Genomic DNA, 26,098 nt, shown 5'->3' on the forward strand with positions numbered 1-26,098 from the left:
TCTTTCTGTTAAGGATACAGATACATTAGAAACTCCAGCAGGCTTGTTGGGGTAGTTCTTAAGGCAAGGGCAAATAGCAGCTATTGATAATATCTCAAGCACTCCACACAATCCTTCTTCAGCCAGTTTGTTAGGAATCGAAAGAGGGAACAACTTTCCAGCAACAGGATGGAGTCTATAGCAATGCGAATCAGCTGCACATTCAAAATTTCTGATCAGAAAAAAAGTAGGTTAATGCACAACATAAACAATATATATTTACAAGATAACTTTTGTTAAGCAAAATAAAACCGGTGGTGAAATTGTGGGAAATCCATTAATGTGATAGGTTTGCAATATTTAAGAAGCAAATGTATGTAAGAACTTAACAGATAATGAGATTTTATTATGTGATAGAACATTCCTGGCAAAAATCATAGCTTGAACCAAATAATTGTTCAGGACTTTTCGCTGAGCAGTTTGTACTGAATTATAGGTGACACAATATTTCATGCATTAAAATTAACAATGGTTCATTGTGTGAGCTCCAGATTGAGTATTGTGATACTTGCACTCAAAAGTCAGATCCACACCCAATTATTGGCATTTACGTAGCAGACCAGTGACTCAAGAGTTCAATTATAGAAAGTTGTGAATTAACACTAGAGAAAGCTTACTCTGCAAATTAACAATTTGACGTAAAAACACAACTTGTTAACTGCTGTCCTTCAGGGAAGGGAGTTTGCTTGTTGACTCTTAATACCCATTAACTTTTATCTGCTAACTTATAAAATAATCACTTGGCCCACCATCAATTTCTCAGGACCGCCATAATAAAGGCTTTACTAGTTTTATGCACAACTCAAGAACAAAAGCTTTATTCTGGCAAGTTATCATTTAATACTTACTTGATATAGTGAGTGCTGTCAGAAAGTACAGTATGTCCGTTACTGCAAAATTGGTCCAGTTTCTCACTCCTAAATTTAAAGTATTTTAGTTACTGTTGAATCAAATTTGTGCATTTTAATTTCTCATAGTTCCTGGTTTTGCTGGCAAATATCACTTAGTTATGTTCAGCAATAGTATCTTGTACATACATGATACCAATGCTGTGCAGCCAAAGCCTGCTCATGATACACCTTCTTTACTTTATGTAACTTTTTTGGGTAATTCCATGGTTTATCATTTGTCTATGGGCTTTATGTTGCACTTAAACACTCAAATGCTGATATCTACCATTCTTTCCAAGATTATGGGTTAGAAATTAGATCAGCAAAGTTGATGTACAATATTTAGTGTTGTTGTAGCATTTCTGAGTATGCTATAGTATCTTTATCTAGATATTAACCCATTAAAATATGTAAAGAGAATTTGGCCATTCAAAAGCATGCCATACTGTGTATGTATAGCTATTCTACCAGAGGTATCTTCTCCCCACTTGACAATCCCCTAATTTAAAAGGAACCAAGTTGCTTCCAAGATTCCCTGCAAAAGAAGAAGTAAGCGTAATTTTCCCCAGAAGTATTTACTGTCAATATCTGGACGTACTGCAAACCTGGAATCACAAAACTATTGAGGAAACGTGGCTGGGGAATGCATGACAGTGACAATACTAAAATGTGGGTTCAATTTGATTCAAAGTTTTTGATTTTTATTGCCTTAAGGAGAGATTTGTCATTGGTCTTCAGTATTCACAAATAACTGCAAATCTAGAATTGCATTATCCATAATCTCTTCCACATAAAAGTATAAACACTCATCATTTCATGTTGTTGCAGTTTCATATGTCACAGGTAATAAATAACAAAATCCTCACTTCATCACCATCTTGACCATGCATACTGTCTGCTCCACTGTGTAAAGTAAATCTTTCAGCCATTACATAGGGAATCAGTGAAACTGAAAAGTATGCAGTGATGATTTTTAGTATTATATACAGTAGGGGACAAGAATTATGGGGTTCTGGATTAACAAAAGTTTGGGAACAGTAAGATAGTTATTTTATACTGATAATAAATAGTGTTATTCTACATGCTGTTGCAGTGAATTCATAGTAAGTGAATATTCTTACTTGAAGATGTGAGTCGATAGATTACCATTTACTTTGACATAAAACTGGATTTTTACCTAAAAGATAAAGTTTTATCTTACTTAGTCTTGAGAATAATATTCAAAACTAATACAACTTAAAAACTGACCCTGCAGTAACATTAAAAAACACAACTTTTTAAAATCCAAATCGTTTTTTAAACCATTTTGTCAGTCAATTTTTATTTATCCTACTGATTAATAGACTGTTTTCTTGTTTTTATTGATTTTAGTCTCTTGCACTTTTCTTCTATTTCGCTATTGTATTTTCCATTTCTCTTATTCATCGATGCAAAATTCTTTATATTGTTTATAATTTATCCCCAAACTACTCCTAATCAAAAGTACAACAATTATATTCTAGCAAACATCAAATTCTTTAAGGAGCTACACTAATGTAGTTCTCATACTTGCACCCACTTCATATGCACCCATAATTTTGATTACATGACAGTTATATATAACTGACAGAAAATAAGTTACCATTATACTTGGTTTCAACTATATTCTTCCCACCCTTCCATAAACAATGGCATCCCAGTTTGTCTTCCAAACCACCTCGACTCCAGATAAATCCACTCCATGGTAAAAATATAGGAACAGCAGAGTTTCAAAATATAGATTTTGTCTGCGCAGATCACTGAAGTGTACCAGTAAGGTATAAAAATGGATCAAAAGAGCTAATGGATGGTTAGCCTTTATAACTAGAGGGCTACAAGATAAAAGGAAGGAGAGTTTGCACAGCCATTGAATAATTTGATCAGACCACATGTGGAATATCTGTGTATAACTTTCAGCATCTTACTTTAGATAAAGTTTAATGTCCTTGGAACCAGTGCAAGGACATGGATTTACCAAATCGTTAACATTATTATATTATGAGGGAAGACTACATAAACTAGGCTTGTATTTTTTAGAGCAAAAGAGGTTAAGGTGCAATCTAATTCAGGTTTTGAAAGGAATTAATAGGATGGACAAACCTCTGCGAGTGAGGAACTTAGGATAAAGGAACGCACATTAATTTCATAGTCTTGCCAGTCAAGAAGGAAATTAGAAAATATTTATTTACATAAAATGTAAATACTAGTTTAATTAAACTTCTTTTAATCTCTGAAGGATAGATATTAGCTTGTCAAGAGTATAACATATAGAGTGAAGGCATGTATATGAAGTCAAGATACATATCAGTGATGATCTCATTGAATGAGGCAATATAGCCTTGATGGCCGGTCCTATTTTTATTTTCAAGATTCCTAGTTGGCCAACTCATCCTTCATACTTGAAGGCTTAATATTTGGTCTTAGTGCAAGAGACAAAATTAGAATTTAATTTAATATTTTGTTCTTCTAGGTCACTGAGTTGTTTAGTATTCAATACCTGTGCATGCACAATACTGATCCTGTGTAAGAAATTCTTGATTGTTAGGCAATCTTTCATCACAATGCAGCTTTGTTCAGAAATCTAATTAACACAGAAAAGAAGACTGATTTTGTACACATTGCTCAATATTTAGCTGTATATTTGCTCCCAAAAGTGAAAAAAAGTGATATTTTGCAAAGAAACAAATTAACACAAGTAAGTTTGTCAAAAGTTCTTTGTTAGTCCATGACAAAATGGAGCATCAACCAACAACATGTGACTATTTCAGGTTCCAGAAAAAAGCTAACAGCACATCTAAGGTCCTTGCTGTACACTACATTAACTAAGACATTCATCCATTTTATATATATATTCATTTATATTCAGCCGTACACAATTATAAGAATGATGTTAATTTTTGCTACTCTGCCTCTTACCTCTCGCCCTCCTAAGACCTTAACAAATAAAAACACTAATTTTTTTTTAAATGGTGACATCTATTGGAGGTCAATCGCACTGTTCATACCTCAAATGTCAGCCTGAAATCTGAAGAGATGAACTTCTCATTTAAATCAGCAGTCCCCAAGTCCACTTGCACCACACGTAAGGATAGCTGGAGCAAAAGCTTTTCTATTACTGATTAAAACAAAGACCAGAATTACGAGAACAAACATAAGTAGCACTGAAGTAATTTTATCTGAGCAAGTCTAAGGTCTTAGAACTGGAAACTTTTCTACTTTGAATCAAAAACAGGAATAACATTGTCGCAAACAAAACATTTTGTTTTTTTTTGGGGTTATGATATTGGGGATGTGGTGGCATAGTGGTAATACCACTGGACTAGTAATTCTGAATCAAACAAATGTTTTGAAGATGTGTGTTTAAATTTCACAATGTAAATGGGTAAATTGGAATTCAAAATTTAAAACATCTGGAATAAAAAGATAACCTAATGGCAGCCATGATTGATTGTAAAAATAACATCTGGTTCACTAATATCTGCTGTTTTTAGCTGGTCCAGCCTACATGTGACTCCAGCCCTACAGTAAGTGGCTGATTCTTAACTGCCCTCTGGGCAACAATTAGTGTCAGAAAATAAATGTTGGCCTAGTCAGTGACACCAACAGCCTTAGAACAAATGAAAACATGGTTCAGTCACTGAACACAGCAGTAGAATGTTACTTTGCACTTTTTTTGGTATTTCCAAAATTTGTGCTACTTCAAACAATATTGTAATAATGTTCCAACATCATGTGCTTCTCATTTCATGAAAACTATTAGTGAATAAACATTATCACTCTGCTTCAACAGCGCGTTGGCCAGAAGAAATGCATCTCTCCCGATCCCTTGAAGAATTAGTGAGTTTTGGGGAATTACTGAGTTTGTTTATTTGGAGCAGAGAGGGGAAAAACATGTCTATATACAAAACATCGATTAACTGCCAGACTTTTCAGAAAAAAAAAACATGTTTACAATTCTCTTTCATCTACTGTAAACAGAGAAATCTTCAAATGAAATTGGAGGAACTGCTCCAGCTAATTCTGAATCCATACTAGCAGAAAGTTGGGGTGTCAAAAGTGCAGAGGACAGCAATGGAGCAAAGAAGATTTGGAAGAGATAAGATTCATTCCTTTAAGCCCTTACCTTTGTAAAAGTAATATGTTTGATTATTGGAGATCCATTGTCCAGCAGCTGCAACTGGTCAAATTGTTATCATTAGAAAAAATAACATTGTGACTGAAAAGAAACTGAGCATTAACAGATTAAATTAAATGTTAGGCTTCAGTTTAGTTAGTATCAACTTTGAGCACTTATTTGTGTTATCATACACCTAGCTACCTGTTACAACACAGATGAGATATTCCTTGTGGAAGTGTAAGGTAGAGTTTACTGCATCAACCAATACAAGTAGATCTCCTTCCAGAGATGATCTTCTAAATCTTCTGTTCATGTTTTTAATATGAATAATAAGGTACTCTATAACCTGAAAAGAAACAATACTCCAGTATCCAATCGATATGAGTCATTTTAATATTATGATTAATATTAGACTAGTATCAGCGAGTTTTGAGCAGATTCGTAGCTCAGGTTGGGGTTCTGGATGTAGGTTTGCTCGCTGAGCTGGAAGGTTCATTTTCAGATGTTTCGTCACCATGTTAGGTAACATCTTCAGTGAGCCACCAGATGAAGCACTGCTGGTGTTTTCTGCTTTCTATTTATATGCTTGGGTTTCCTTGGGTTGGTGATGTCATTTCATGTGGTGATATCATTTCCTGTTCTTTTTCTCAGGGGGGTCGGAAAAGGGATCTAAATAAATGTGTTTGTTGATAGACTTCCAGTTGGAATGCCATGCGTCTAGGAATTCTCGTGCACGTCTCGGACAGCAGAAACCCTAGCCACTTTCTCCTACATCAAAGACGTTTCAGAAATGACTGCTAGACTACTCAGACCGCTTGGCATTGTGGTATCCCACAAACCCACCAACACACTAAAACAGCAGCTAATGAACTTGAAAGACCCTAGACAGACAACAAGCAAAACTAATGTAATTTACAAAATATCGTGCAAAAACTGTAACAAACACTACATTGGACAAACAGGCAGAAAACTAGCCACCAGGATACATGAACATCACTAGCCACAAAACGACATGACCCTTTCTCCCTAGTATCCTTACATACAGATAAGGAAGGATACCAGTTTGATTGGGACAACACATCTATCCTAGGACAAGCCAAACAGAGACATGCACGAGAATTCCTAGAAGCATGGCATTCCAACCAGAACTCTATCAACACATTGACTTAGATCCCATTTACGACCCTCTGAGAAAAAGAACAGGAAATTATGTCAGCACAGGGAAATGACATCACCACAGGAAATGACATCACCAACCCAAGGACACTCAAACATATAAATAGAAAATAGGAGACAACAGCAGTGCTTCATCTGGAGGCTGAAGCCGTAATCACTGAAGACGTAATCTAGTATGGTGACAAGATGTCTGAAAATGAACCTGCCAGCTCAGTGAGCAAACCTACATCCATTAGACTAGTATTTTGGAATACTTCATTGTATGTCAGTAGCTAGGGATCACAATTTCAAAATTGTCAGCAAGAGAGCTAGGAATAAGCTGAGGAGAAACGTCTTTACTCAGAGAGTTGTTAGTATTTGAAATGTACTGCCAGGACAGTTGTAGAGGTGGATTCCATAAGATATTTCATATGAGAGCTGGATATATATTTGAAATTGATGAATTTTGAGTGACAGAGGTAGGGATGGATAATGAGACTAGCTGGATAGCTCTTTCAGGAGCTGGTACAGATACAATAGCTCAAATAGCTTACTTTTGTACTGTCAAATTCTATGGTTCTCTGTACATTTGAACTTATTGAGTCATAGCTAAGCAAAGCACTTTGCTGAAATGTCACTGTATATGTAAAAATTGGCAGATGAGATTAACATTACAAATAGAGTTTGTGATTCTCTTTACCATGGCCCTGACAGTATCAAATGATCACATTTGGAGTGCATTCTAAGATTCTTCAATAACTGCACAAAGGTCAGAAAAGTTAGATCAATCAGAATGGAGCCCTTTTGGACAGCATCACGATCTCCAATGGCGTTCAGGAAGGATGTGTTCTCTACTCTTTTCAGTTTGAAATTTCAAGACGAAGGCCGGTCTGACAGAGACTGAGCAGATGACAGACTCTTCAATCTGCTACGAGTGCATAGCAAAAACATACTCAAAGCAGAGCTTCTGTTTGCTGACAACTTTGACATTCTTGGTTCAGCTCATCTGAATTGATACTACACTTGCTTCTAGGTCAATTGGTCTTCCTCACTGAGAACTGACAGGCAGTGGTTGCTCTTACGTGCTTCCACAGTGTGACTATTCTTCTCGGGTAAACTTATATAAGAAGCATTTACAAGTTATCAGCCACAAATGACCCTACAACCTAACACAAACTTCATGGAATTGACATCTTTAGGAGGCCTAGCGCATCTGTCCTGCCCAATGGAACATAAAATCCATTACAGTATGCTGATTGACTGAACTCTGAATTATGCTCTGCTAATTCAGGGCAAAGGGAAATAGAAACTAAGGTTCTTCCTAAACATGTCTCAGACATTAACTGGATCATCTGAGTCTCTGCAAGCAACTTTCAACAGTACAAACCCTTCAATCAAATTGTACCCTTGCTGATAGGGTGAGATACGGTGCTCTCATAAAGCTGACTAAAGACTATTGGGCATGTGTTCATTTTGCTTGGAAACACAACACAGCGCATGCATGCAAACTGCATAATTTGGTCTTCAACTCATGCACTAAATAGGCACTTTTTTTCTTTCCTCTTATGCAATTCATCGCCGGAGTCTTCTTTAAAAAAAAATGCAAAATTATTGAGGCCACGATTTTGTTGTCGGGTTTTTGCACTCTGCTTCCATTCCATTACCTGCCGGAGAGCGGTCTCCATGTTCTTTTGATGTTGGAGGGGGAAGGGGTTCGCGCGCGGCCAACGGAATTTCAAAACAACTTTCCCGCGTGCCAGTCGTTTCCCGCCCAAATGCCTCCAGCGCATGTGCCGAACCTCCATCTTTTTTAACGGCTCCTGCCAACCGTTCTTTGTGCGCACGCGCCGGACGAAGGTTGGTTGGTTGGCCGGTCAATCGGGAAGGAGGGGAATAGCTAATTGCCCTTGAAAAGAAAATAGCATGGGAGTTTATTCCTGGCGTGTGAGTGATGTTGGTAAGGTTATCATTCAGTGCCTGCATGGATGTCGCTCCAACAAGCCGTCTTGGCAGCAATGTCTAATCACTAATGTCAACCACGTCTCCATTGGTAGCCTCTGGTTCCTGGTTCAAGTCCCAATCCAGGTATTTGAGTGAAAACGTCAGAAAAAAAAATTGCAGCAGTTCAGTGTAGATGGAGCAACTGCACAGTTGGAGGCCCAGTTTTTCGAATGAGATGTTGAACCGATCCACCTGCTTGGGTTGATGTAAAATGCCCCTCCTTGGGAAGAAGACCAGGAAGGTCGTCCAGAGTGCCCTAGCTGATGAATCCCAGAATGGTTAGGGCACAGTAGGAGGCCTTTCAGTCTGTTGTGTTCATGGTGACTCTGGAGGAGCAATTCTCCCACCTTTCAAAATGGGTCAACATCACAAAACTGGAATAGGTAGCCATCATCATGTTGCTGTTTGCAGGAACTTGCTGTGTGCTTATTGCCCATAGAGTTTCCTTCATTGCAACAATCACTATACTTAGTTGGCTGTGATGTGATGACCAGTTGCTGTGATAAATGCAAGTCTTTATTCAGTTGTTCTGGGTTAGGGGTGAAATGCTATTGACGCATTGATAATGAAGGAATGGAGGTAATTGCTTGATGTAGAGAGAAACGAGTGCATTCTGTAGGTTATGTGGTTATAAAAACGTAGAGTTCAGAAGGAAACCATTCAATTCATCATGCCTGTGCTGGCTTTTTGAAAGTCTCTTTTCCCTATAAACTTGCACATATTGCTTTCAGGTATTGATTCCAACTTCCTTTTGAAAAACCATATTCAATACACCCTTTTAAGGCAATACATTTCAGATGACAATAACTTGCCGTGTTTCAAAAATTATCATTATTCCCTTTACTCTTTTTGCCAATGTTCATAGCTTATTGAGAAAAAAAAGTACAGTTGCTGTTAATCTTCCCCACCAGAAGTCATCCTGATGTTTGCACCCATGCCTTGTTTCCAAATCTGTTTATTCCTTTCCTTCAACCAACTATTTAAGTTATTTTTAAATGTTGGATATGGTTTCTGCTTCAATTGTTATCTGTGGGTATGTTTGCTGAGTTGGGAAGTTGATTTGCAAATGTTTTGTCCCCCGTCTATGTGACACTTCAGTGCTTTGGAACCTCCTGTGAAGCACTGCTGTAGTGTGTCTTCTGGTATTTATTTGGTTCCATTCCTGCTGCTTCCGGTTACCGGTTCTGGTTGTTTGTTGTAGTGGCTGGTATGTTGGATCTAGATCTATGTGTTGATGAAGTCCATGGATGAGTGCCATGCTTCTAGAAATTCTCTGGTTGTCCTATGTTTAACTTGTCCTATGATTGTTGTGTTGTCCCAGTCGAATTTGTTGTCCTTGTCATTTGGGTGTGTATGGCTACTAGGGTCAGCTGGTCATGGCGTTTAGTGGCTAGTTGGTGTTCGTGGATGTGGATTGCTAGTTGTCTGCCTGTTTGTCCTAAATAGCGTTTCATGCAGTCTTTACATGGAAACTTGTAAATTACATTAGTCTTGCACATAATGAGTATAGGGTCTTTTGTTCTGGGTGAGTTGTTTTCTGAGCGTGGCTGTCGGTTTATGGTCTGTCATGAATCCGAGTGGTTGCAGAAGTCTAGCTGTTAGTTCCAAGACCTTTTTTATATATGGTAGCATGGCCAGTGTGTTGGGTCGGGGTATATCCTTGATGCATTGTTTATCTGCTAGGCATCTGCAGATGAAGTTGTAGGGATCTCTGTTCTTGGTGAAGACTCTGTAAAGGTGTCTTCTTCTCATTGCAGATCGATAATTTTGTAATTATCAAAAGAACAGAGGTTGAGAACACACTAGATTATCAACACCATGCTCACAGGGATCAGATTTGCAAGAGTGGAGGAAACCAACAACCATCTCCCATTCCCAGATGCGATGGTAGAAAGGACACAGAACGGTGAATACACTACAAGAATGTACAGAAAAGCCACATCCTGAACTACAACAGCAACCACCCAAACACACATGAGAGGCTGCATGTTCAAAAGGGCTACAATATACTGCAGCATTCCTGTCCTGCTAAAAGAAGAAGAAGAAAACTTCTACAGAGTCTTCACCAAGAACAGATATCCCTGCATCTTCATCCGCAGATACCTAGCAGACAAAGAACATGCCATGACCCAACACACTAGCCACGCTATGGTATTTTAAAAAAAAGTCTCAGGACTAACGGCCAGACTTTTCCGACCACTCTGGTTCATGACAGCCCATAAACCTGACAGCCACATTCAGACAACAAATCACCAGAACAAAAGATGCTATACTGATTATGTGCAAGAGCAATGTAATTTACAAGATTCCATGAAAGACTGCATGAAACACTAGATAGGACAAATAGGCAGACAACTAGCAATTCACATCCATGAGCACCAACTAACCACTAAACGACATGACCAGCTGTCTCTTGTAGCCATACACACCCCAATGACAAGGACCACAAATTTGACTGGGACAACACAACGATCATAGGACAACTAGAGAATTTCTAGAAGCATGGCATCATCCACACACCCCATCATAAAACAGACCTAGACCCAATATACTAGCCACTACAATGAACAGGTGGAACCTACACCCAATATATCAGCCACTACAATGAACAGCTGGAGCCAGCAACCGGAATGAGGAGGAATGGAACCAAATAAATTCCAGAAGAGAGAGTACAGCAGTGCTTCACAGGAGACTTAAAAGCACTGCAGATGTCACCTAGACAGAAGACGAAACTTCTGCAAATCAACTTCCCAGCTTGGAAAACATACCCACAGCTTTGGCAACCAGCATCCAAGCTACAAATATTTACACAAACCTTGATAACTCTCTGTGTCTCTGTATTGTTGACAGACAACATTAGCCTCCCTTTGGGGACTTGCAGGACATGCGATCTTTGATATAAACGGTAAGACATGTCTGAGACTGTTTCATATGATAATTTTCATTGGGTGCTGCAGGAATGGTGTGTTATCCCAGTGTGTGAAGGAGTCTGAGCAGAAGTTTAAAGGAGAAACATAAGATGTTATTTGCAAACTTTGAGAGGTAGTGTGAAGAGTTCCAACTTGCTGTTTTCCCATTCTCTAGTACCTCCATGCAAAGAACCATTGATGCTTTCCTCTTATAAGGAGTCATGATTGCAGCATTTTGTGAACCTTTTTCTAGCAACATGTTATGCCTCCAGTTATTTGTAGTCTCATCCTATATGAAAAATACATCTGTTGGAAAGACGAATGTGCAACATAGCATGTAAAACCTGAGTGCTCAAGTAACTATAATTGCATTGAGGGACCTTGTGGCCAGGGTATATGATGCTTCCAACAATGTTTAATGCCCCGTGTAAACATATCTGGAATGATTTCACGACATAATGCTCTGCTTCAGTAATAGGATGTTTTGAAAGATTTGTATCACTATGTGTACGACATTGTCCCTCTTGAATAAAATAGCTTCATAAAATATGTAAATTATTTGTAAAGTGTAGTGTACGTCTATCCACTTACCATGTTAAAATTGCCAAATTACAGCACATAGTTAGACCTAGGACACTTAGTCTTCAGCTGCACCATCATTAGCCTTCCCTCCATCATAAGGTTAGAAGTGGGATGTTTGCTGATGATTGTAAAATGTTCAGTACCTTTTATATTTCCTCAAGTACTAAAACAGCCCATGTACACATGCAGCAGGACTTGGATGCAATCTAGGCTTGAGCTGATATCCAGTAAATAACATTTGTGCCATGCAAGTGCCAGACAATGACCATTTCAAGTACAATAATATCTATAATTTCCCTTTGCTGTTCATGGCATTACTATTGCTGACTCCCACACCATTCACATCCTTAGGGTCACAATTAAGCAGAACCCAAACCGGACAGTCGTTCAAATACTGTGGCTGCAAGAACAGGTCAGAGACTAGAAATTCAGTGATGGGTAACTCACCTCCCGTCTCTCCAATGTCCCCATCTTCATGGAGTAAGTCAGAAGTGAGATGGATTATTTTCCACTTGCCTGGATGGATGCAACACCTACAACATTTAAGAGGCTTAACATCATCCAAAGCAGTCCACTTGATTGGCACCACGTCCACCAGTTTCAATAAGTTTCATCACTATTGCACAGTGGCAGTAGTGTGCACCATCCACAAGATGCATTATAACAACTCACCAAGGTTCTTTCAACATCATGTTACAAACCTGTGATTTCTACCAGCTCAAAGGACAAAGGCAGCAGATGTGTAGCAACATCACATCTGAGTTCCCCACTAACCCACTCACCATCTAATTTGAAATTCTCCATTTCTTCATTGTTAGCAGATCAAAATCCTGGAAATCCCTTCTTAAAGCACTGCAAATGCATCAATACCCAACCAGAGCAGCAGTTCAAGAAAGCAGCTCACCATAGCCTTGACAAGGCAATTAGAGATGGGCAATAAATGTTGGCCTAGCCAGTGTTGCCTAAATTGTGAATGAATTAACAACTAAACACTTACTTCTAAATTATAGGTCATAGGTTAAACAATAACCATTCTTGTCATTGCTGTTTACTGCAGGGCAGTTGCTGCCTTTGCAAGACCTCCTACAACTTTCCTTCAGAGTAATGTAATTGAGTCAGTCCATTCTGCCATCATCTGTTTTTGATGAATTTTCAGCTGCCGAGCTTTAAATTGTAAATTTAAAGAGCAGCTGAAATGGGTAATCTACTCTTCCCTTCCCCACCTCTGCTTTCCCCACATCCGTTATACGATGGGGATGCTGAAGTGCTTGACTTGATTGTATGGGCATCTTGCCCTGCATGCACTACTTCGCTGCAGTGGTCTGACCTTGCAGTATTGGAAATATTTTCAGCCCACAGTCTTCAAAATTCTTTCTTTCCCTACCTGTTGTAACTGAAGACTTTTGATACCTCTGTTATTATATTGACTTATTTTATAGTTCATTTACAGTTGCAGACTGGAAGAGTTAATTTTGTGGAGGACTCATTACCTGCTGACATAACTGGGAAGCACGACAAGTTACTGCTCATTATAATCACTGGGTGCTCTCTGTTAAGAAGCAAGGACTGGTTCGAACAGTGATTATCACTGATAATGTTTTATGCTTAGAGTTAAGGAAGATATGATTGATTAATATAGGAAAAGATGCCAGTTTTTCTTCTAGTAGTGACCAGGCCAATACCAAGTACTGTTCAGTTATTACAAGGGAGATGTAATCATTTATATGGAGTTATACCTGTTTTCCAGCTGTTCAATAAGCCAGTTTAATGCACACCAGTCTCTCTGCTGTCAACTTAGCTCATTCTGCTCTCAAATATCATGTTCTTTTTCGTTCTGGGTGAACAATTATACAATTTGCAGAGTACATAATTCCAAAGGGGCGCATACATAAGCCATGCTGCATCAGACTTTTACAGATCATTAGCTATTCGCCAGTGTTCATTGTTATATTTGATATTTTAACAGTATATACATTTAAATTGTTGTTTAATTAGCAATGGTGCGTAAGTCACTGAGATTTGCTGACAGAGGTACCTTCCAAGCAAGAAATTCTTGACTTTATGGTTTATGTTTGCCTCCTATCATTTTAAGGTTCACATGATTAGACAGAAGGGATGGGGATATGTTTTGCTGAAGTACTGTCACAATCCTGCATGAAGTCTGATGTTTTTGAGATGTGGTAGTACATTCCAGTGTAGGACTGAACTGAACCAAAAGTATATCTCCTGGGCTGCAAATTTGTAGGGGTGCTGTCTTCCTGGGAGATGCTGCTGTTGTAGATACTGTAGTATGGCTCCATCCTAGTGTTAATAGGGGTGGAGGCACTATGTGCTTTTTGCTGGTACTCAACAGACGTGAAGATGTCTTTTGAATTGCTTGGTCCACAGGCCTGGTCTACGAGCTTTTTTTGTGACTTGGGGGAGAGGATATAGGCTGAATTGGTATCGTGGTGAGAAGACTTGTTCCTGTTCAAAACCAGGCTACCATCCCCAACTGCTTTCAGTCTTGTTTTCTGCTTGCAGCACAGCAGGAGGGCCATAAACTGTGTGCACCAAGCCACCTTCTTGCGGAGACCAGAGTTGTTGCGAGAATAGATAAATGGATTGAGACCTGACCTAAAAAACACCAAGGTTAATCCGCACAGCTCAAATTGGTAGATGATAAAGCTGCTCTCTGAGGATAAGACATCATGCACCAGAGCTATGCCCAATGGCAGGCAGCAGACCACTGATAATAGTATCATAACACAGGTCACTACTGCTTTGGAGTCCTTAACAGCTGAAAGGTTCACTGTGTGTTCTAGCTTCTTGTTGGAAGTAGTCACATTTTTGCTTTCATTGTGTGTATATAGGTGTGTTTGCACATGAGATGTCTTGTTGCATTTCTGCTTTCTGTATAAAGAGGGCCCTGATCCATCTGGATGGACAAAACAGTCGTGCTTTTTGGGGTCAACCACTGTAATCACAGGGCAGCGCCGTACCTGTGCATTCTTGTGGAGAGTTTGAGCAATCATAGCATAAGAAATTGCAACAATGCCCACACAGAGGGTAAAGTCCACTACGTATGTGTATAAAATGGCCTTGCCATCTTCGTTAATGAGCCCAAGCAATGGGACACAGATCTTCGAGCTGTGGTATTTAGTCATGGCTGACAATGTGGCTAGGGTAAAACTGATGACCCACAAAACAACAGTAAGGAGAAGTGTACAGACAAATGAGGAGGAATGATTCGTTCGCTGCCCTAGCACCATTCTTAGACGATGGAGAGCGATCACGGCCACTGTTTTCAAAGACATTATGACGAACCCTGTGCTAGTGAGGTGGAATGCAAAACAGAAGGTATCTGACATATTGCTCCTGTTATCAATGAACATCACAAAGGCAAACATGGGGACTGCAATGAGGCAGATGAAGAGGTCACAGAAAGACAGATTCAGGATCATGAAATCAAAATGTGTCCTAAATTTCCTGAAAGCAGGATTGAAGAAGGAGGAAAATACAATTACATTGCCATAGGATCCCAGGCAGAAAACCAGTATGAGCAGCAAGGTGCAGGTGGCCAGTGTAGCCTTGTGGATTGCTGTTTGTACTTCCGTTCGATTTTTCCCTGGAGAACAGTTTGTGAGCACTGGGAAAATACATTCTGGAGTTGTGTTCATACTGAAGAGGAGTTTTTCTTTTATAAAAGATGGCTGGAAATCCATTGATGTAGGTAGCTTGCTTGGTTGATGATTCTTTAATGAGTTTTGATCAATTTGTTATGGCACCTGAAATCAGAAAAGTGAATAATACAGTTTTGTTTTGTGGATAGAGAATACTGTAAAGATACACAATTTTTATAAAGTTTGTTTTTCTAAATTTTTGCATCTGTAGGCATGAATTTCCTATCCATCTTCCAAGTGCCATATGTACAAGATTAACAGTACAACATGGTCTGTGAGTTCTCCTGCTGCTATTCAATTAACAATTATTGGAAGTCAAATCAAGACAGGGCACAGTCATACAACCTACATCTTTTCAGTAAGAAGCTATTTGATGTCTATGGTATCTCAGCAATCAGAAGGGGCAGGAGCTCACTATGTGGTGAATCATGGACAATAGACCAGGTCTGTTAGAGTGGAGAGTCTTTAATGTGGGTGCAATGGAACGTTTTTGGCAGCTGAGGGCTGATTTTACATAGCCGGCTGTTTGAATTGAAAAGCTGGCATGATAGTCACTGAATCATTCATCCATCCCAAATGCAATAAATGGGGTGCCTAGCCTATCAACTGCAGATGTTAGGAAATCAGATGCACATCACTCACAATCTTCTTGATCATACACCCAGTGGAGTTCTCCAGCTCTTCCTCTTTTAAGACATCTTAAAATCTACATTCTTGACCAAACGTTTTGTCACCTGTCCAAATATCTGCTTATGTGGCTCAGTTGAGTTCTGATGACAAAACACATAATGTACATAGGTATAATTTACTAAATGAATTCTAAAAATGCAAGTTGCCACTGTATGTTCTAATAGAAGGTGCCTTAAGTTAAAACTGCTTTGTTTTTCAACTAAGTATTCTAACCACTACTAAGTATTGCAGAACTTGTGATAAACATGTCCTTAGAAACTGCGTCAATACTGTGCCACACACTAAAGGGATGAACCCTTGACGCACCAATAAAATCACGCTCCACTGTGAAGCATATGACAGCGCATCTGTAAATAAAAATTATGGATCTTGAAATTGCTGATGTCATTATCACTTATACAGGCAGTTACATTGTCTTCAGTTTTTTAATAATGTTTGTTTCCACATGCATGGCAGACTTAATGCGTTGTGTTTACACAAACCTCCATTCCCCTTTAACTGCCTTTTTTTTTAACAAAAAGTATCTCAATTAGTTTTGTAGTTTTGGATATTGGTGCTGAAAATGTGTTGCTGGAAAAGCGTAGCAGGTCAGGCAGCATCCAAGGAGCAGGAGAATTGACGTTTCGGGCATGAGCCCTTCTTCAGGAATGAGGAAAGTTCCGAAAAGACCACTCCCTCCGTGACTCCCTTGTCAGGTCCACACCCCCCACCAACCCAACCTCCACTCCCGGCAACTTCCCCTGCAACCGCAAGAAATGCAAAACTTGCACCCACACCTCCCCCCTTACTTCCCTCCAAGGCCCCAAGGGATCCTTCCATATCCGCCACAAATTCACCTGCAACTCCACACACATCATTTACTGCATCCGCTGCACCCGATGTGGCCTCCTTTATATTGGGGAGACAGGCTGCCTACTTGCGGAACGTTTCAGAGAACACCTCTGGGACACTCGGACCAACCAACCCAACCACCCCGTGGCTCAACACTTCAATCCCCCTCCCACTCCAGCAAAGACATGCAGGTTCTTGGACTCCTCCATCGCCAGACCATAGCAACACGATGGTTGGAGGAAGAGTGCCTCATCTTCCGCCTAGGAACCCTCCAACCACAAGGGATGAACTCAGATTTCTCCAGTTTCCTCATTTCCCCTCCCCCCACCTTGTCTCAGTCAAATCCCTCGAACTCAGCACTGCCTTCCTAACCTGCAATCTTCTTCCTGACCTCTCTGCCCCCACCCCCACTCCGGCCTATCACCCTCACCTTGACCTCCTTCCACCTATCGCATTTCCAACGCCCCAAGTCCCTCCTCTATACCTTTTATCTTAGCCTGCTGGACACACTTTCCTCATTCTTGAAGAAGGGTTCATGCCCGAAACGTCGATTCTCCTGCTCCTTGGATGCTGCCTGACCTGCTGCGCTTTTCCAGCAACACATTTTCAGCTCTGATCTCCAGCATCTGCAGTCCTCACTTTCTCCCCTTGGATATTGGTGAGCAGGTCATTGCTAAGTAGGTGCTGATTGATAGCACCATTGATGGCAGCTTCCATCATTTTACTGATGGGTCAAGAGTAGACTCATGGGGCAGTAATTGGGTGGGATTGGATTTGTCCTGCTTTTTGAGTACAGGACGTACTGTGGCAATTTTCCAGATTTTTGGTTAGATGCTAGTGTTGTAACTGTATTGGAACAGATTGGCTAGGAAATCGAGGGCAGGTAATAGGCCAGCACGGAATGTCCAGGTGGATTGAGTGTTTTGGAGGTGGGCGAAGGGGTCCTTGGAAGGTGGGCGGGAGTCCTGATTGTGAAAGTAAGCTCTGAGGTGGAGGCGCGGATCGGCAGATTCTGGAGCACAAATTTTCAGTACTATTGCCGGAATGTTGTCAGAGCCAATAGTCTTTGCAGTATCCAGTGCCTCCAATCATTTTTTGATATCATGAGTGAATCAAATTGGCTGAAGATTAGCATCTGTGATGCTGGGTCCACTAAAGAAGGTGGATCACCCAATTGGCACTTCTGGCTGAAGATTGCTGCAAATACTTCAGCCTTCTCTTTTGCTCTGATGTGCTGGACCCTTTCATTGTTGGGGATGGAGATATTTGTAGAGCCTCTTCTTCCAGTGAATTGTTTAATTGTCCACTGTCATTTATGACTGGATGTGGCAGGACTACAGCAGTTAGGTCTGATCAGTTGGTTGTGAGATCGTTTAGCTCTGTCTATCACTTGCTACTGACATTGTTTTTGCACACAAGTAGTCCTGTTAACACCTAATTTTTAGGTTGTTCCTGGCATGACCGCCTGCACTCTCATCCCAAGTTGCTCGTAGGTCTCTACTGTAAATTTTATTTTAAACCTGAAGATGCTACAGATGTGAAATAAAGATAGAAATTGTTGCAGAGCTGCTGTTGTCACTTTAAAATAGGATAGGGTTAATACTTTCAGTGTTCAGAATTCTATCAGTAGATGTACACATGATATGTTAACTTTATTTTAAGTTGCACATTCACCCACTGTATATCTCAAGAATTTTCTCTTTTAAGTATTTTGCTCAATCCTTGCCTGCATGCGAACATTCATCAGATGATGGACTGTTCATTGTATTCTCTTTGAGATCCAATGAGCATCTGCACATAGAGATATGAGTGAGAGTGAAAATTCAGCATGTTGGTGCACTGTTTAAAATCCTATCCTAGGTTCTTTTTATAATCTTGATATCGGTTCCATACTGAACATACAAAATGGGAGCAGGTCAATTGACAAAAACATTGATGTTTGTTTCCACATGCATGGCAGACCTAATGCCTTGTGTTTACACAAACCTCCATGCCTCTTTATCTGCCTTTCTTTTGAGCACCTGTCTAACCTATATTTTCTCGAGTTTTCTGTCTGAAAACAGGTTTGATTCACAGCACTATGATCTTTACTATGAGTAGGACAAGGAAACAGGTTCAAAATCTATCCTAGGTGGAGCAGGTTTTGGACACTGTGCCTTTGGCACCAATCTGAGCCATTGAGGCAACCAGCCAACTGGATGTCTGAAGAACCCAAGTTGCTGTAGCAGCATACACCTTTATATGCATGTTGTAGTCTGGAGCTATGATAGTAATGGTAGAGGCTGCAATTTATTTCCATCACGGCTAGTCAGGAATATCTGCTTTCACCGGCGTATGTTGGAAGGATTTGAAGGTTGATGCTTAGCCTGTCTTGATTGTATTACAAAAGCCGACTCCTTAGCTTTTATATGCTGGAATGGTCTTGACTACAAAGCTTTTGGCCCATTTTGCCAGAATATTTTCTAATCTAACCTATTTAATTCATCCAAAACACTGGTAGTGTACTTCACAGCTTGAAAATGTTCTCTTGCATTCTGTTCTCAAACATACATTTGACTTATATTGCTGTTTTTTTCTGGAGAGGTGTGGAGAGAAATTTGCTGATTTCTAATTGGAACCATGGATAGAAAATGTATCTTCAATTGTGATTGCCAGATACCAAATATGATACCTGTAGACGTGTTGGCATATTTTAAAATGATGCATTTATTAAAATAGCAAAGAAGAATTCTGAGCAGATTAAACTTTTTTCTTTAATAGTGATGCAGCCTGTTTTAAGGCCTGTGATTACAAGTTACTTTTCAAATGGTCAATATTTCTAAATCCTTTTATTGTCCAGACGCACCTCTAATTAGGTATTAAATTCAGTTGTTCTGCTGACTTGGCCTTTCTTCCTGATTTTTTAATTTTTAACTTTAATCCCCAGGTTTTTGAGACCTTCACCATAAAGAATGATTTGCTTGCAATAAATTTTATTAAGTCCTTTCTAATTCTTGGTGAACCACAGCTATACTTTCATAGTATGAACTGTAATATACTTTGAGACCATTGTGGTTGCGAATAACATTAGAGAAATGTGATGTCTAATTTGATAACTTGAAAGCAAGGACAGAAGGTTTTACTGAGAAATTAGGCATAGCACAGGGAAGTAACATATGTTACAATAGATTAATTTGGTGCTGTATATGCCCTTTAGGATTCATTAGGCTAATTAAATAAAGCAACTAGCTGAAGAATATTCCCAGTGGCCTTATTAAACTTGTACTCTTGCACAAAAACTTTTGGAATAGTTCTTAATATAAATTAGGTTTTGTATATGAACGAATAATTCTTTCACTATTATAGCCCTTAATATGTGTAGCATTCTATGGATTATATCTCATTCTGATTTAATTTAGCTGGACAAATTTAACCAAATTGGACTCTGATATCATTATCACCACACCATAGATACTACATGGTTATTTACACAAAAGCAATGTTGGCCTCACAAGAATGCATAAAAATATACTCAAACCATTTCGCATCTCAGGTTGTCCATACAACACAAGCCCTTTACTTGGTGCTTGTGCCATAAAAACCTACTCTTCTTGTAAGACCATAACATGTTTATCCAGTGAATCACACACAACCAGGCTCAATATTTATAATTTTCAAATGCTGAATAAATTAATCTTAAAGCAGAATTTGGAACACTACATCTTATCTCAGTGCCTTTGGTTGAATGGAGACAAAGTTGCTAAAGATTTTCCCATTCTCAATTACTGCAACCTTTGCTGGAAATGTGCCCAAGTCAAATGAATTCTAATGTATTTACAGCTGGATAGTTTCTCTACTATCACTGAAGATTCACGTAAATGATAGGGGTAGGTTAGACAACAGAGATTCCTGGCAACTGTGAAATCATACCCTAAAAAGGGTCGAAAATGTATTTAACATTTCAACAAAGGAGGTATAAACTGTGAGTGTTAAAACAGGTTTTTGCGATCATATTCTGATAACTGAGCTGTTCTTGAACTTCAACTCAGTTCCTTATTTCAAATGATGTTGGAGTTTCATTTGTACCAGGAATTTGCGAAACTTTTTTTTAATGATGAGGCATATTGGAATTGGTTTTGGATTCCATTAAGTACATCTTAAGTGGGATTTGTCCAGGCCACTGGAAACTTGCTTACTTTTATTACAGAATTGATTTCATGCCACCTTGGTAAGAAACTACATCCTCTCAGCATCCAATTAAAACAAAACTATTGGAGCCAATTACTGCACTTGCTAGAATCTGTACTGAAAACAAAACATGCTGGAAATCACAGTGGGTCAGGCTGCATCCATGGAGAGAGCAAGCTAATGTTTTGAGTCTAGATGACGAATGAAGAGTCTGATGAAGTCACCTGCACTCAAAACGTTAGCTTGCTCTCTCTCTATGGATGCTGCCTCACCTGCTGTGATTTCCAACATTTTTTGTTTTCAAAACAAAAATAGCTTCTGCTTCCCAACTCAATTTTCCTACTGATCTTGGCTGCTTGCTGTTTTATTGGTTTGGATATGCCAGATCAAGAGAGTGCAGCATCAAGTCTCAGGATAGCAACTGCTGTGAGAGCCTGGAACAGTGCTGAAGTGCAAATCATCAATGAACAAATAAGACAAGAGAAGGGAATTGAGGAGGAAGTAATAGATCGAAAGGAGAAAAACAGTGCTATTAGAACAGTCAAGAAAGGGAACTAAGGGAGGCATTTCTGAGTATTGGGAAGAGTGTTGTATTGTCTCTTTCTAGGTTCATACAAAGTTGAGGGGTCTGCATTGAGTTGAACACAGTTTTAGTGGAGACTTGTAACTTGAGCCTACATGTGCTAAACAATGTGCAAGAAAAATGAATAATGTGAGATTGTATCACTTCCTGTGAGTATAAACATATATTTAAATAATTTTTTAAAAAACATTTAACAATCACATTACTACAATAGCTGGGTGATTGACAGTCCTTAATAACAATTTTTCAATCAGTGGAACAATCAGACTTAACACAATGTGCTAATAATTTGCCAAGGGGAATGCAGGAAAATTCCTGAAACTTTAACCATACTTTTCCAGTTGCCCTTGTATTATCTTGTCAGGCCAAATCGTGGAATTACTCCAGTTACTAATTGAGAAAAGGTTGGAATGTAAATCTGATTCACAAGTTCAGGCGACATTGCAATTTCTGGGAACAACATCCTTTTCAATATTTAAGGTGAGTTCCAGGTGTGCGGAATGGAAATAATTGAGAGCTTATCCATGATAGGGCATGGGGGAAACTAACATAACGTTACAGAATTTAAAGCACTCTAACAGGTTAAAAGGCTAAGCATCATTGCCAGCATTGATTTTTGAGCGTCGAAGGATGTTCTTCTCCATTAAATGCCAATTAAATCAGCTGGGGACAAATAGCTCCTTTACTGATCCATGGAAAAGACATTGCAGAAGGTAAAGAGATCCAAGTTTACCAAGGAAAACTACTCAGGGGACACTAAAAATGGATGGCCAATGCAGTGACTGACAATTCTTGATAAAGCTTACTTAACTGTGCCAGGTCAGTCAAGATAAAAACAGTTGACCACATCTTTCTAGAATGTAGTCTATTAAACTACTTATTATCCATGCTGGACTGTGGCTTCTTTAAGCTGTCACCTGTGTGTGTTCCTTCATGCAAACCCTTGCTTGCTGTCAACTTGGAGAAAGGTCATGCATGGGAAGTAGATGCGTGTTATTTGTATATTTCAATGCATTGGTTATTATTTGCACATTGAGATCTATATGTTTTGCTGATAAAAGATCCTTTGTCCTTGTTTTTGAGGATGAGAAGGTCCATTGCACATGAGAGAGATTTAGAGCAGGTAGTAGACTTGCAAACTAATTTTCTCCCGAAGAGAGAGGACCAAATTCTGACAGTGATGAAGAATTTAGCATGTGGAAGTTTCTAAGTTCTTGATATTCTGCTTCTCTTCCTTCCCCCCCATTATGAGCTGTCACTCAATCATATCATAAAATCTTTATTAATTTCTGCAAAAGATAGTGAGTACACTCCTCAAAATGAATAATAAACTTTTGGGCATAATTTTTGATAATTCATTTTGACTTGAATCTACTTTGTAACCTAATTTTAAAACAGCAAATTCCTTTAGCCATCAACGATGCTGCAGCTGGAAGCAGCCTGCAACCATGCCCACACTAAACCTGAATGTACTGTGAAGATTTATCTTATTATAATTTAGCATGCCTGTTCTGGCTAGCTGTTCCATTTTGAATATGCAGTAGTATTTGGAGAAGAAAGTTGGATGATCAGCCTTGTAGTATAGTCTTCATCATCAAAGGGAACCATTCTGCTCAAAAGAATTAGATTAGGGCTTCAGTCCTTTTCTTGGGCAGATATTATAAGTGTTAACGTATTCTGCTCTCGAAGGGCACATTTATTAATTTTTGCTAGAAATAGTGGAGAGGAAAGCTTATGTCTCTGCACATAGAATTTTTTATCCTATGCTGTTCAAATGCTGTCCTTGTACATTCCCTTCCGGTGTTCATGTTTGTTGTTGCAGATTGATATATATTTATGCGGTTTTGAATAAGAAAGGTAGAATGTACATATAATGAACTCAAATACTCCAGCATCATGTATTTAGTTTCAAACATTACACATAATAGCATTCATAATTAGTTCCATGTTGTATTGCATTGTAAGCCTGTAATATTTTTGGTATAACAAGATTGAAGGAAAAAAATGTTTGAGAAAGGCATTTCCAACAAAAGTGTTTTGTTTTAAAGTGCTATATTTTTAGCATGGGTATCTAAAAATTAATGATAAGCGCCATACTCTTATAAGTACTTCATTAGATGCCTACAATTTAATAGATACTGCAATAAAATAACAGCTTCTTAGCACCATGATCATTTATTCAGAAATGAGTTAGGCATTTAATACATACCAGTCAGCTTGTCTTTGATCACAGGGTCACATCTTAGCCGTAATGGATAGTGTGCTAAATCTCCGTGAGACGAGGAAGCAATTTGGCATTTGGATTAGGCACTGCAGGTTTTGACATTGACTGAGGAGATCAGAAATTCACAAACTTGACAAACACATATGTTGCATCAAATGCTTACTAGACACCTAACTATACTGCCAAAAAAATGCAAAACCAAATACAGAACAGAGGAAAAATGAAAATTAATCCACTCAATACACTGACACACATGCAGACTCATTGTTAAACAATCTTTTTTTTCAATATCATGCAGCACTCTGTAGCAATCTCCTGTTTCTAAGGAGTGTTTCCATGGAAACTACGAGTACGTACGAATTAGAAATGTGTTTTGCTTCCAAGCCATCGCCCTGATGCATTTATGGGTAGGTCAGTTATGATTGATAAAGCTGCTCGTAGATAGATGTTTATTTATGTGATAAATCCAAATAGTCATTTGTGTGATTTGTTTTTTATTTGAGGCCCTTTATGATAAGAAATAATATTCTATCTCAGCTTCTGGTGCTGCACGAGCTGTTCATTTATTAATGTTCTCGGTCTGCTTTGCCTCAGCTTTGCATTATTCCATATTTATGCATTGTAACCTTTTTTTTAAAATTCCTTCATGGGATGTGAGCATTGCTGGCAAGGACAGCATTTGTGATCCATCCCTAACTGCTCTTGAGAAAAATGATGGTGAACCACTCACTTTGAACTGCTGTGGTGTATTTGATACCTAAAAATGCATGTAGAACTTGATGCTATGTGCTTAAGGGTGTGTACTACTTGTGTAAGGACCAGGCACCATTCCATATGATGTTTGGGAATGGAGGAATATGCACGCTGTATGTTTGCAGGCAGAACCAAAGCGTCCCTGAGGCTGTACTTGAAATTTAGTCTGAAATGTCTCGTCAAACTCCTCACTTTTGCCAAAGGGAACATTTTCACATAGAGTAGTTAAGTCTTCAACAGTTTCACTAATCTGTTCTCCTCCGAGGTTATCCTGGGATTTTCATCAGTCTGCCATGTTTCCTCGGTTCCATGAGTCCTCTATCTGAAGGTAGGTCCTTGGCTTGTTGTTTGCTGATGCTTCATCCTGAGGTTTTTGCCAGTGATGGTTTGCCATTGTTCCTCACACTCTGGGGGCAGGATTTGGATGCATGCTTCAAGTCAACCTTGGGTGGAACAGAAAATCAAACTCACACTATGTTAGAATTATTCTGAACCTTTACATCGAGCCAATTGAACTAACCAGCTACCCCTTTTTTTCCATATCTTGAGCAAAATTACAACAGTTTGTAGCAACAGACCAATATAGTATGGATATTTCCCAAAGTACTGTTTGTGATGAGAACAAAATAGGAAGGGATTAAATACTAAATTTGACTGCAAAATCTTGGAATAAAACTTTTTAGGTGTTAATGTAGCTTTGAAACTTTAGGACATGATTGTGCACTTGACAAAAATCTTGAGCTCTTGATGGTAGTCTAGGTTGAAATCTGATGGAAGACTAGAAGCAGGCTGGTTGACTAAATTTCTAACCGATTGATAGGCATAAAAAGTATCCATCTGCTCATATATTTAGAGAGAAAAAGAAACTGTTTGTAACACAAAATAGTTAGAATTTTCTCCCAGGGAACAGTTGGGAAAGGGGCAGGAGAGGAAGATGATCAAGTGGGTTGATGTTGGGTAGATACCTGTCAATAAAAGAATTATGTTCTGGGCAGTAAAGCCCAAGCTTCACCTTGCTATCCTTCTGCCAACTGAAGCTGTTAAGTGTTAAATTAATAGCTACCACTACACATTTGACTCTGATTTGTAGGGGAGAAAAGTGGCAGCTTTTTTGCCTGGTAACATGGAGAAGCCTGCCTGGGCTCTCAATCTGCCTCAACCTAATTTCAGAGGCAGGACATTGTTATTGAAATCCAGTCTGCCTCTGTTACTCTAAATTTCTATTCCCATTTCTCATGATCCCTCCCCAAAAAGTAATTTAATTTGCCTGCTGCTCCGTGATATTGGCATTGCTGTCTGTGAGCAGCCTCATTCTCTGTGGCGATACTGCTGTTTACAGTTACTGGCAGTCTCTGATTGTCTGTAGCTTTGGGCAAAACAGAACATTATTGTCCCATGAAATGATTCACTAAAAAACCCACCAGGAGACTACTTAGAGTTTCCTTTTGTGGTGGAGCAGGGGGTGTTTGAATATTTT

At 39.1% G+C, this 26,098-nt stretch overlaps 2 protein-coding genes across 2 annotated transcripts; both read right to left on the reverse strand.

Moving 5' to 3' along the window:
* Window positions 1-44: 44 nt before the first annotated feature.
* On the reverse strand, window positions 45-12,403 carry LOC122543991 (uncharacterized). The gene is made up of 6 exons (XM_087983595.1): window positions 12,384-12,403; window positions 12,159-12,244; window positions 3,953-4,062; window positions 3,445-3,528; window positions 888-956; window positions 45-211 (listed from the first exon to the last, which is right to left on the reverse strand). Exons 1-5 carry the CDS (start codon window positions 12,401-12,403, stop codon window positions 951-953), a joined length of 306 nt encoding a protein of 101 aa, XP_087839721.1. The 3' UTR covers window positions 45-211; window positions 888-950.
* A 1,368-nt stretch (window positions 12,404-13,771) lies between these two features.
* On the reverse strand, window positions 13,772-24,170 carry LOC122543852 (putative G protein-coupled receptor 75). The gene is made up of 2 exons (XM_043682682.2): window positions 23,854-24,170; window positions 13,772-15,478 (listed from the first exon to the last, which is right to left on the reverse strand). Exon 2 carries the CDS (start codon window positions 15,413-15,415, stop codon window positions 13,814-13,816), a length of 1,602 nt encoding a protein of 533 aa, XP_043538617.2. The 5' UTR covers window positions 15,416-15,478; window positions 23,854-24,170; the 3' UTR covers window positions 13,772-13,813.
* Window positions 24,171-26,098: the final 1,928 nt, after the last annotated feature.

The sequence above is a fragment of the Chiloscyllium plagiosum genome, unplaced genomic scaffold (assembly GCF_037043375.1).
Source record: "Chiloscyllium plagiosum isolate Xiang-an unplaced genomic scaffold, Cpla_swu_hap1 HiC_scaffold_46, whole genome shotgun sequence".
In the NCBI taxonomy this organism is placed as follows: Eukaryota; Metazoa; Chordata; class Chondrichthyes; order Orectolobiformes; family Hemiscylliidae; genus Chiloscyllium; species Chiloscyllium plagiosum.